Below are 13,555 nucleotides of genomic sequence, written 5' to 3'. Positions count from 1 at the left end.
AGGAAGCTATTGAATCCTTCAAAGAAGCTCTGAAGCAGAAAGTTGATTTTATTGATGCGTATAAAAGCCTGGGACAGGCTTACAGGTGAGTAAAGCGCCAATACTCGGGGTAGGAGGGAGGGTGTATAGTGGGACAGCCTCTCATAATAGGGATCTGGTTTTTAAAAATGCACTTCTTAGCCGAAAGAGATGGTCATTTTAAATCACATAGGTGTTCACATACTTGTTGAGATCTTCTCTGGGCATAGAAAAAACCCGTGGGTAAGAGGATACCATAATGCATGTTGCTGTGCCCTAAAATAACCGTGGTCTGTATATATTGGCTGAGAAAACATTAGTCCTTCAAACGTAGGTGCTTTGAATAGTGGCGTTCTAAGCTGTTGAGTTATGGATGATACTGCCCTTTTTAGGCAGTAACTAAGGTTAATACCCACATCACGAGGATCTGTTTAAAGATCCTAGAATTGCGAGATGGAAGTGTTACAAGTATGTTGTATCTCTGTCAGGAACAAGCAGCAATGCTTGGCTTCCTTACTACATGCATTACTCTGACCATCAAAGCTATTCTGACTTTTGGTTTAAAAATTTTTTTTAGCATTCATTCTGACCTGTATAAAGGTACTATAAATGTTAGGAAAGAGAAAGATAGTGACAGAAATCTCCTGTGAAACTGTTAGGTGCCTTACTCAAAAAGGATTTAATTCAAGAGCTTATGTGACTCCATAGTTAGAAAAAGTCTTTTATACTGACTTGGAGAAAGTGTGTTTGGATTCATTATAGGTTTAAGGGATGGTATTTATCTGTCCTGTCCCATGGAATTGTTGGGAATATAAATTGAAAACAGATCTGGAAACACCTAGCAAATAGTAAAGTGCTGTATAAATGTAAGTGGGCGTTGTATATATATTTTATGTATTTATTATTTATATAAAATTGATGTGGGATATTTTAAAGCTTCTATTATTTGCAAAATTTTTAAGATACAAAATAAGGCAAGGCTGGTCAGTAATAACCATTTTTACTCTGAAATGACCACAATTCTAAAATATACTTCTTATTTCAAGATTTAAATTAGATAATGATTTATTAGATTTTAACTGAAGTAACTTAAACAGCAGGAAAAATAAATTTTAAACCTATGAATTTGGTAAAATAAAAAAGCAAACACATTAAAGTATCTTATTTAGAGACTGGATCATAATTCTGAGGGTAACTTAATTCTGTATGTTGACTAAAACACCTGCGTTATGTTCATCACTGTTGTTAAATACCTAGGGAACTGGGCAATTTTGAAGCAGCCACCGAGAGCTTTCAGAAGGCTCTGTTGCTCAACCAAAATCACGTGCAGACCCTCCAGCTCCGCGGAATGATGCTTTATCACCATGGCAGCTTACATGAAGCCCTTAAGAACTTCAAGGTGAGCATCCGTAAGAGGGAAGCACTGAAACTGCAATTTTGTATTATTCTACAAAGTTTCATGAAATGAATGGAGTTGGTAGGGGCAGGCAAGAATAGTGCTTAGACTTCAACAAAAAGAAAGAGGAAAGAACCATTGCCTTGACCAACAGACTGATTTATAGAGTATGTATTTGGTCTGATTTAACCTGGAGGGAAAACTTTCCTAATTCCAGTTCATAATTCCGGATTAAAGAGTAAAGCACTTTAAAGGTTCCTAAACTGTATGGATTCTAATTCAGCCTTTTTTCCTTCAATGCCTCAGCGATGTCTGCAGCTGGAGCCGTATAACGAGGTGTGCCAGTACATGAAAGGGCTCAGCCACGTGGCAATGGGACAGTTTTATGAAGGGATAAAAGCGCAAACTAAAGTTATGCTAAATGACCCTCTCCCGGGCCAAAAGGCCAGCCCAGAGTACCTTAAAGTGAAGTATCTCCGAGGTAAGTCCAACAGCTGCAGGATCATTGACTCTGAGTGCTTAGAGCTGCAGGAATCATGCTGCTTGTCTCTGATGTTACCTGTTAGGCAGTTGAGTCTCAGGGAAGCTGGGTGACTTGCCCCCAGCCACCCTCTGGTTAGTGGTGGTATCTGGACTAGAGAGAGCCCATATCTCCTAAAGGCCAGTCTTGGTTTGTTTGGGGGGGGTTTTTTTTTGCCTCTTCCTCACATTTTTTCTTTCTAAAATTAAAAAATTTTACTTATGCAGAAACAATGTATTTTGAACTAAATACGACAGTCATCTGGGTATCCTTGTCTTGTCACATCTCATCCAAAAATACAAGAATGACAAGAAAGTAGTCCTATGTTTTCACTGTTAAATAAGAACTTAGTATCTTTGATCTGTCAACTCCTTCATATCAGAATTCTCACATATTTTGGAGAATTTAAATTGAGATGAAAAAGAAAGCAAATCTTTGAGTTATCCTTTTGTTAGTCAGTCTTACCCTTTTTCTACTATACATAGACATCTTTATTTTTCATATAAAGCCCAGATATTTACTTTTATTTTTTCTCTTTCCTTTTTAATTAACCCTCTATTATAGTACTGTCCAAGTGAAAAAATTATAAACTATGTATGTAATTTTAAATTTCTAGTAGCCATGTTAAAAAAGTAAAAACAAACAAGTGGAATTCATTTTAATAATATATTGTCTTATTTAACTACCTCTACAATATCAGTTCAGCATATTATTATGAAAACACTATTTATTGGCTGTTTTACATTTCTTTGTACTAGTCTTTGAATATGGTATATATTATAGTTCATCTTAATTTGGATGCTAAATTTTCATTGGAAATACTTGGTCTGAATTTATATTTAATAAAATTTAAAATTAGAAAAATAGACATATATGCAAGTTATTCCAAACATACTATAGTTTTCTAATAATTGAATAAAACATCAGTTTTAAGTTTAAATTTCTAATTAAGTAAAATGTAATCTTCAGTTTCTCAGCCACATCTCAAGTTCTCAATAGCCAGCTACTAGGGACTACCTTTTGGACAGCACAGCTCCTTACTCTAAGCTGTAATTCCTCTTTTTTCCTGGTTTAGGAGAACTTGGACTTGTGAGCTGTAGACTGAAGATGGGGGTGCTCCCTGTCCTGTTTCTTTCTATGCTGCTTCCCTAGAGATAAGCAGCAGTTGGTCAGTCAGTTGGTGAAACTGCGTACAGAGTCAGTACATCTATCAGTTGACAAGGAACCAGGCTCTGTCTAACACTGAACTTGGATTCCCAGACTCTGGAATTGAATAGTGAGATCTTTCATATTGCTTATGGAAAGGTGGTTAAAATTTAGGCAAGGTGGACCTAGATGGACTGGGTTGTGTTTGCCCCTGGTAATAAGTCAGCGGCAGGCTACCTCCATTATCATATAATAGTGACTTGCGAAAATTTGGAGTTTCCACTTAGAATTCTTGTAATTAAATAACAGTTTGTTATGAAGTATTTGCACTTTGTATGCTGCTACTAAGTCGCTTCAGTCGTGTCCGACTCTGTGCGACCCCATAGATGGCAGCCCACCAGGCTCCGCCGTCCCTGGGATCCTCCAGGCAAGAACACTAGAGTGGGTTGCCATTTCCTTCTCCAATGCATGAAAGTGAAAAGTGAAAGTGAAGTCGCTCAGTCATGTCTGATGCTAGCGACCCCACGGACTGCAGCCTACCAGGCCCTTTCGTCCATGGGATTTTCCAGGCAAGAGTACTGGAGTGGGGTGCCATTGCCTTCTCTGTACTTTGTATAGATTGGCTATAAAAAAGTATAATTAGCTGTAAAAACTGTTTCAGCATATTTGGGTGTGTCAGATCTTGTTTCCTATCTGCAGAGTATTCTCGATATCTTCATGCACACCTTGATACTCCCCTAACGGAATATAACATTGACGTGGATCTGCCTGGAAGCTTTAAAGACCACTGGGCTAAGAATCTGCCTTTCCTTATAGAAGACTATGAAGAGCAGCCAGGGCTGCAACCCCACATAAAGTGAGTTATTTAAATGAAGACTTTTTTTTCTTTTTTAACACCAAGCTGTTAAGTTCATCATCATATCTCTTGCCTGATAATAGCTTTCTATCCATGTTTCTGATGAATTTATTTTTGAATTTGATATGTCTGGAAATACTTTTTCAGTTTACCTTTGGATATATGATTTCCTTTTTAAAAAATGTTTAACTGGAAGATAATTGCTTTATAATGTTGTATTGATTTCTGCTATACAACAGTGTGAATCAGCAGATATATACATATATCCCTTCCCTTTAGAGCCTCCCTTCCACCCCCTATCCCACCCTCTAGGTCATCACATAGCACCAAGGTGAGCTCCCTATGCTATGACAGCAACTTCCCACTAGCTGTCTGTTTTACACATTATAATGTATATATGTCAGTACTACTCTCAATTCACCCCACCCTCTTCTCCCCACCCACTGTGTCCATAAGCCCTTTCTCTATGTCTGTGTCTCTGTTCCTGCCCTATAGATGTGATTTCTTTTAGCCCAGCATTCCATGGTAATTTAGGGTACTTTCAGACTTCAAATGTACTTATGATTCTTGGTAGCCTTTGATATGCGTTTTACTGTATCACTTTAAAACAAATTTCTTAACATATTAAAAGTTTGAAATTAGAGTGCTGGCCAATACTGCTGCAGTATGGCAGAATAGATCTGCTAAAAGGCTACCTCATTATAGAACAATTAGATTTAGAATAGAAATTAATTCCTGGGAGTCTAGCTGCCTTAAAAATTAGGAAAAATCTGTAAAGATCAGCCCCCTAATGCTTAAAAAAAAAAGAAAGAGAAGATATTCGGCCAGAATGATGGGTGATAAACACATATTAAAGGAAAAAGATATGCTACCCAGTGGAGTGCCTTGAAGCATGAGCAGGATGGGTTTACTGACCTTCCAGGGGCTAAAGTGATCCAGTATTGGAGGCATTCCCAGGATCTCAATGGAAGCAGATACAAATCCTTCCTGGGAAGAAATTGGTGCCAATTTGTGCCCTCAAGTATTCCCACAGCTTAAGATCATTAGCATGAGAATCAAAACCAAGACGACCAAAACCATTTGTGAGAATCAGCAGAAACAGCAAACAATAGACTTCAACCCTTATGGACTTTCACATATTGAAATTGTTGAATAGAGACTCTGCAGTAACTCCAGATGAAGTGCTTAAAGAAGTAATGAAGAGATCATAAACAGGAGCAGGAAACATGAGAATATGAAAGGCCAGATTAAAAAAATAATTAGATGCTCTAGGAATAGAAAATACCGTCATTGAAATGTAGAATTCAGTATACAGACTAAAAAGCAGATTAGCTATAGCTGAGAAGAAATTGCAGGATTGGAAGATAGAGTGTTAGGAAGTATCCAGAATGGGGCACAGAGTCGAGTTGGAAAACTCGAAAGAGAGAAGATGTGTAAAATGTAAGAAGGGCTAACATGTAGTAATTGAAACTTCAGAAGGAGAAAATAGAGGAGAGGCAATGTTTGAAGAAATAATAGCCAAGAATTTTTAAGGACAAAGGAAACTCATTAGTAAATCTATAGTTTTTTTTAAAGTGTGGGGTGAATACAAAGAAATCCATTCAGATACACCATAAGTAACTGGAGAACACCTAGGGTAAAGAGAAAAGTCTTAAAAATAGGGAAGTCATATCACCTAGGGTCAGTTATTAGATTGTAAACCTTTCAACGTCAACAGTTTATACAAGTTAAAAAGTAAAAGTCAAACAACCCATTCCAACTTTAAAAAGTGCAAAAGACATGAACAGGTAGGAGGGGGTCAAGATGGTGGAATAGAAGGGCACAAAATTTGTTGCTCCTGACAAGTGCATCAAGAATACACCTACAAATGGAACAGTTCTCACAAAGCAACTGCTGAATGTTAGTGGAAGACTTTGGACACCTAAAAGAACAGGAAAAATGCCCGTACAACCAAGTAGGATGAAAGAACAAAGAAAAAAAAAGAGGAATCAAAAAAAGGACTGGCAACCCTGGTGGGAAGCTGAAGGTGAGCAGAAGTCCCCACACTCAAACAGATTCCCTCATGGTGGGGAAATCAGCTGGGAATAGAAGGAGACCTTTAGGGGATCAAAAGAGAACACAACGGATGGTCTGTTGAAGGTAGGACAAAGTAAACTGCGTGCATGGTCTGTGCTACAGCTCTGCACATCCCACCCTGAGTTGTGAGTCATGCGTGCTGGAAAGTGGGGTTTGGAATGCAGACCCAGGGAGGGGACACCTGTTGTCTTTGAAAAGACAGCCTGTAGGGAAAGGATTAATGGGCTCCAAAACTGGGAAAGTTTGTGGAAAATGTCCAAGACACCATAGAAGTAAGGCTTCATTGTTGAGTGGCATGCAAGGGGCAAGGCTGCCATTATAACCCCCTCCCATACCTGCTGGCTTATGCCTCCACGGGCACTGGAAGGGGCAGCCATCTGAGCAGGCTTGCCCACCCCTTAAGCCAAGGCCTCCTCTGCCCAGGTAGGCTCTGGGGTCTGAAGCAGGGCCCTTGTCAAAGCCTCCTTGGGTGCTCCTACCTGAGACAAAAATCCACCAGTGCTGGCAGAGGCTGAGTGCTAAAGCATGGAATTAGAGCAGATCTGGGGAAAGGAATACTATTGCTTGAGCAGATACAACAGAGGACAGAAGTGACAGAAGTGAGAGGCTCCATTGCTGGGAATGGCCCTAGTGGAAGCATGGTCTGCCTAGGAAACGAGGCATCATTGTTGAGAGGCATGGAAGAAGTGGGCCTGCTACATCCCCCCACATGCCAGCCCCTGCTTCCACCAGCACTGGGAGAGACTCCCACCAGAGTGACTGCACCCTAGTCTGTTGCAACTGCCTTCTGGTCCCTCCCACTGCAGGCAACTCATGCAAACCCTAGTTGTGGATGCTATACCCCTTACCAGCCTGAGGGAGTGTGTCCCAATCAGCCACTGTTTTCATTCCTTCTCACCTAGGCGGGAAACAGATGCGAGCGGGTGGTGTACGTTCAGAGTTGGGGCCAAAACCAAAACTGAGCCCCAGGGGCGGGGCAGCTAAGGAAAAGGAACAGAAATCTCTCTCTGCAGATGCCCAAGTCACAAATTAAATTCCTGAGACCAGCTTGGTAGATCCTGTGTCTGGGGAGCACCTAAGTAGACAACAACTATTCCCACAGATGAGGTCAGTCAGCAGTGGACTTTGAGGGTAAGTACATGTGGGAGTCAGGCCAGGTCAGAGTCTGAGCTAGACCCACAGTACCCGCAGCAGGTCCAGAGACCTACCTAGAGGTATTGGAGGCCTCCTGGGGAGACGGGGACTGGGTCTGGCCCACTGTGAGAGTAAGGATACTGACAGAGGAGGCCTCAGGAAAATATTCTTATTACTATTATTCTTTGTTTGTTTGTTTCATTTTGTTCAGTTGGTGGTGGTAGTGTTTTATTTTTATTTACCATTTTTTCTAATATATACTTTTATTTTCCATTTTTCCTTTTTTGATATTTTGTGTTTTTTTTTTTTCTTTTTGTTCTTTGGTTCTTTGTTAATTCCTTTATTTTTTTCCTCTTTCTTTTTGATTGTTCTTATGGGTTTCTTTTATGTTATCTTCACTTTTTTGTTTATTTCCTTTCTATATTTGTTTTCTTTTTCTGTTTTTATTAGTTTAGTCCTTATTGATTGTTCTCATTTTGTAATTCTTTGTTCTGTTTTTTTTTTCCTTTTATTATTTTCTACCTGCTTCTTTGTTTCTGTTTGGTTTTGTTGTTATCATTTGTCTTGGATTTGTTGTATCTGTCTAATTGTTTTCTTCTGTTTTTCTCTTCTGTATTTGTGTTGCTGGTACTGTGTGTTGGGTTTGGTTTTTTGCTATTTGTCTTGGGTTTTATTTGTTTTCTTCTTTTTTCTTTCTATTTTCTCTGGCTGCAGTGCATGGCTTGCAGCCTCTTGGTCCACTGGTTGGGGTTCAAGCTTAGGCCTCCGGAGTGAGAGTGCTGAGTCCTGGATGCTGGCCCACCAGAGAAGTCCTGACCCGAAGGAATAGTAATTGGCATGTGCTTTCTAGGAGGTGTCCATCTCAATGCCTAGACTTGTCTTCACCCAGCTGCCTTCAGGCTCCAATGCTGGACATGCCAAACAACTGGCAAGAAAGGCACATAGCCCCACCTATCAGCAGACAGGCTGCCTAAGCTGTACTAAGCTCACAGACACTCCAAAACACACCGTCTGACATGGCCCTGCCCATCAGGGGGAAAAAACTCAATTCTGCTCACCAGAGCACAGGCTTCAGTCCCTCCCACCAGGAGGCCTGCGCAGGCCCCTGGAGCAGCCTCACTCATCAGGGGGCAGACAGCAGAAGCAGAAGGAACAACCGCCCTGCACAGCAGGGTAGACATAAAACGGCAGAGGAATATGTTGCAGACAGAGGAGCAGGGTAGAATCCCAGCAGACCAAGTAAATAGGGAGAGGAAATAGACAGCTTACCTGGGAAAGAGTTCAGCGTAATGATAGTACAGATGACTCAAGAGCTTGGAAGTAGAGTGGAAGCACTGATCGATAAGATACCAGAAATGTCTAACGACGATCTGCGAGAAATAAAGAGTAGTCAGTGATGAGCAACACAGTAACTAACATGAGGAACACAGTAGAGGGGAACAGCAGCAGACTACCTGAGGCAGAAGAATGGGTAAGCAAGTCGGAAGACAGAGAGGCAGAAATAACTGCCAGGGAGCAGAATAAAGAGAAAAGAACGAAAAGAAATAGAAACAGTCTCAGAGACCTCTGGGACAACTTAAACACACTAACATTTGAGTTATAAGGGTCCCAGAAGAAGAGAAAGGGAAAGGGCCTGAGAAAATATTTGAAGAGACTATGGACAAAAGCTTCCCTAACATGGGAAAGGAAATAGTCACTCAAATCCAGGAAGTACAGAGAGTGCCATATAGCATAAACCCTAGGAGAAGCACACTAAGATACATGTTGATAAAACTAACAAAAATTAAATACAAAGAAAAAATATTAAAAACAGGAAGAGAAAAGCAAAAAATAACATACAAGGCAATCCCCATAAGGTTATCAGCTGATTTTTCAGCAGAAACTCTGCAGGCCAGACAGGAGTGGCAGAATATATTTAAAGTAATGAAAAAATAAAATATGCAATCAAGATTACTGTACCTAGTAAGGATCTCATTCAGATTTGACAGAGAAGTCAAATCTTTACAGATTAGCCAAAGCTAAGAGAATTCAGCTCCACCAGGCCAACTTGACAACAAATGCTAAAGGAGCTTTTCTAGGTGGGAAACACAAGAATAGAAACCTACAAAAACAAACCCAAAACATGAAGAAAATGTTAAAAGAAATATGTATGTCAATGAATACCTTAAATGAGAATGGATTAAATGCTCAAACCAAAAGACACAGACTGACTGAAGGGATACAAAAACAAGACTTGCATGTATGCACTCTACAAGAGACTCACTTCAGACCTAGGGCACATACAGACTGAAAGTGAGGGGATGGAAAAAGATATTCCATGAAAATAGAAATCAAAAGAAAACTAGAGTAGCAATACTCATATCAGACAAAATAGTCTTTAAATAAAGCCTACTGCAAGAGACAAAGGACACTGCATGATGATCAAGGGATCAATCTAAGAAGAAGATGTAACAACTGGAAATATTTTTGCACCCAACATAGGAGCACCTCAATATATAAGGCAAATACTAACAGCCATAAAAGGGGAAATCTACACGATAATAGTGGGGCACTTTAATACTGCACTTACACCAATGGAAAGATCATCCAGATAGAAAATGAATAAGGAAACGCAAGCATTAAATGACACATTAGACCAGATAGACTTGATATTTATAGGATATTCCCTCTGAAAGCAGCATACGCTGTCTTCTCAAGTGCACATGAAACATTCTACAGGATAGATCACATCTGGAGTGACACACCAAGCCTCAGTAAATTTAAGAAAATTGACATCATATCAAGCATCTTTTCCAACCATGACCCTATGAGATTAGAAGTTAATTACAGGAAAAAAACTGTAAAAAACACAAACACATGGAAGCTAAACAGTAGCTTCCTACTAAATAACCAAGAGATCACTGAGACATCAAAGAGGAAATTAAAAAAAATACCTGGAAGCAAATGACAATGGAAACACAACTGCCCAAAATATATGGGATGTGGCAAAAGCAGTTCTAAGCAGGAAGTTTATAGCAATACTGTTCTACCTCATGAAAGAAAAATCTCAAATAAACTACCTGACCTTACATCTAAAACAACTAGAGAAAGAAGAAGAAATAAAGCCCAAGGATAGTAGAAGTAAAGAAATCATAAAAATCAGAGCAGAAATAAATGAAATAGAAATGAAAAAAATAGCAAAGATCAATAAAACTAAGAGCTGGTTCTTTGAGAAGAAAAACAAAATTGTTAAACCTTTAGCCAGACTCATCAAGAAAAGGAGAGGACTCACATCAATAAAATTAGAAATGAAAGAGGAGAACTTAAAACTGACATCACAGATATACAAAGGATTAAAGGGACTACCATAGGCAACTGTATGCCAATAAAATGGACAGCCTGAGAGAAATGGACAAATTCTTAGAAACATACAACCTTCTAAGACTGAGCCAGGAAGAAATCAGAAAATTATAAACAGGCCAATCACAAGTAATGAAATTAAAACTGTGATTAAAAGCCTTTCAACAAACAAAATCCAGGACCACATGGCTTTACTGGCAAATTGTATCAAACATTAAGAGAAGAGCTAACACTTATCCTTACTCTGCAAAAGAATTGCAGAGAGAGGAACACTCCCATACTCATTCTACAAAGCCACTATCACCCTGATACGAAAACCAGACAAAGATGTCACACCCAAAAAGAATGTTACATGTCAGTATCACTGATGAACATAGATGCAAAAATCCTCAACAAAATACCAGCAGGCCAAATCCAGCAACACATTAAAATGATCATACACCATGATCAAGTGGGATTTATCCTAGGGATGTAAATCAATGTGAGACACCAAATTGAAGAATAAAACCCATATGATTATCTCAATAGATACAGAAAAAGCTTTCGACAAAATTCAGTAGTCATTTATGATTTAAAAAAAAAAACCTGTCTAGAAAGTGGGCATAGAGGGCACCTACCTCAACATAATAAAGGCCATATATGACAAACCCAGAGCAAGCATTATTCTCCATGGTGAAAAGCTGAAAGCATTTCCTCTAAGATCAGGAACAAGACAAGGTGTCCACTCTTGCCTCTGTTTTTCAACATAGGTTTGAAAGTCCTAGCCATGACAGTGAGAGAAGAAAAATTAAAGAAGTCCAAACTGAAAAAGAAGTAAAGCTGCCACTGTTTGAGATGACATGATAGTATGCATAGAAAAGCCTAAAGAAGCCACCAGAAAACTACCAGAGCTCATCAGTGAATCTAGAAAAGTGACAGGGTACAAAATTAATACACAGAAATCTCTTGAATTTCCTGTACACTAGCAATGAGAGATCAGAAATTATGGAAACAGTCCCATTGACCATTACAACGAAAAGAATAAAATACCCAGGAATAAATCTACCTAAGGAGGCAAAAGATCTAGATGTAGAAAATTATAAGATATTGATGGAAGAAATCAAAGATGATACGGAGAGATATACTGTGTTCTTGGATTGGGAGAATCAGTATTGTGAAAATGACTATACTGCTCAAAGCAATCTCTACCACATTACCAATGCCATCTTTCACAGAACTAGGAAAAAATTTGCAGTTTGTATGGAAATACAAAAGATCCCAAATAGCCAAAGCAGTCTTGAGAAAGAAGAATGGAGCTGGAGGAATCAACCTTCCTGACTTCAGACTATACCATAGTAATCAAGACAGTATGTTACTGGCCCAAGAGTAGAAATATAAATTCAGTGGAACAGAACTGAAGGCCCAGAGATAAACCCATGCACTATGGGCAACTTATCTTTGACAAAGGAGGCAAGGATATACAATGGAGAAAAGACAGCCTCTTCGATAAGTCGTACTGGGAAAACGGGACAGCTACATGTAAAAGAATGGAGTTAGAACACTCACTAACGTCATATACAAAAATAAACTCAAGATGGATTGAAGACCTAAGTGGAAGGCCAGACAACTATAAAACTTTTAGAGGAAAGCATAAGCAGAAAAAACTCCTTGACATAAGTTGCAGCAAGATCTTTTTTGATCCACCTCCTATAGTAATAAGAATAAAAACAAAAATAAGCAAGTGGGACCTAGTTAAACTTAAAAACTTTTGCACAGCAAAGAAAACCATAAACGAGATGAAAAGACAGCCCTCAGAATGGGAGAAAATATTTGCAAGTGAAACAGCTGACAAGGGATTAATCTCTAAAAGATACAGACAGCTCATGCAGCTAAATATCAAAACAACAAACACCCCAATAAAAAAAAAATGGGTAGACATTTCCCCAAAGAAGACATACAGATGGCCAACAAATACAAGTAAGGATGTTCAACATCACTTGTTATTCAGTTCAGTTCAGTCGCTCAGTCGTGTCCAACTCTTTGCGACCCCATGAACCGCAGCACGCCAGGTCATCACCAACTCCCGGAGTTCACTCAGACTCATGTCCATTGAGTCCGTGATGCCATCCAGCCATCTCATCCTTGGTCATCCCCTTCTCCTCCTGCGCCCAACCCCTCCCAGCATCTTTTCCAATGAGTCAACTCTTTGCATGAGGTGGCCAAATTCCCAGGGCTGATCTCCTTCAGAATGGACTGGTTGGATCTCCTTGCAGTCCAAGGGACTCTGAAGAGTCTTCTCCAACAAAACAGTTCAAAAGCATCAATTCTTCGGCGCTCAGCTTTCTTCACAGTCCAATTCTCACATCCATACATGACCATTGGTTAAACCATAGCCTTAACTAGATGGACCTTTGTTGGCAAAATGTCTCTGCTTTTGAATATGCTATCTAGGTTGGTCATAACTTTCCTTCCAAGGAGTAAGTGTCTTTTAATTTCATGGCTGCAGTCACCATCTGCAGTGGTTTTGGAGCCCCCCAAAATAAAGTCTGACACTGTTTCCACTGTTTCCCCATCTGTTTCCCATGAAGTGATGGGACTGGGTGCCATGATCTTCGTTTTCTGAATGTTGAGCTTTAAGCCAACTTTTTCACACTCCTCTTTCACTTTCATCAAGAGCCTTTTTAGTTCCTCTTCACTTTCTGCCATAAGGGTGGTGTCATCTGCATATCTGAGGTTATTGATACTTAGAGAAATGCAAATCAAAATTATGAGATACCACCTCACACTGATCAGAATGGCCATCATCAAAAAAATCTACAGACAACAAATGCTAGAGAGGGCATGTACTGTTGGTGGGAATGTAAATTAATACAGTCACTACAGAAAACAGTATGGAGGTTCCTTGCTGCTGCTAAGTCGCTTCAGTCGTGCCCGACTCTGTGCGACCCCATAGACGGTAGCCCACGAGCAATCGCATTATTGTTTATATACCCAGAGAAAACCATAATTTAAAAAGACACGTGCTCTGATGTTCACTATAGCACTAAATGTTCATCAAGAGAGGAATGGGCGAAGATGTACATGTATACAA

General features: G+C 39.6%; 1 protein-coding gene across 11 annotated transcripts in view; it reads left to right on the top strand.

Annotated features, from left to right (window-relative positions):
* TTC13 (tetratricopeptide repeat domain 13) overlaps nt 1–13,555 on the top strand; it is an 81,463-nt gene that overhangs the window by 48,934 nt on the left and 18,974 nt on the right. For all 11 annotated transcript variants that reach the window (XM_042241103.1, XM_042241102.1, XM_004021348.5 and 8 more), the window contains 4 exons: nt 3–85; nt 1,276–1,417; nt 1,721–1,895; nt 3,780–3,936. In XM_042241103.1, the coding sequence (XP_042097037.1) occupies nt 3–85; nt 1,276–1,417; nt 1,721–1,895; nt 3,780–3,936 (557 nt within the window). The remainder of the gene's footprint in view (nt 1–2; nt 86–1,275; nt 1,418–1,720; nt 1,896–3,779; nt 3,937–13,555) is intronic.

This window comes from Ovis aries, chromosome 25 (assembly GCF_016772045.2).
Source record: "Ovis aries strain OAR_USU_Benz2616 breed Rambouillet chromosome 25, ARS-UI_Ramb_v3.0, whole genome shotgun sequence".
Lineage (NCBI taxonomy): Eukaryota > Metazoa > Chordata > Mammalia > Artiodactyla > Bovidae > Ovis > Ovis aries.
Note: the sequence above shows the minus strand (reverse complement) of the source record. Positions and strands in the feature narration are given on the sequence as shown.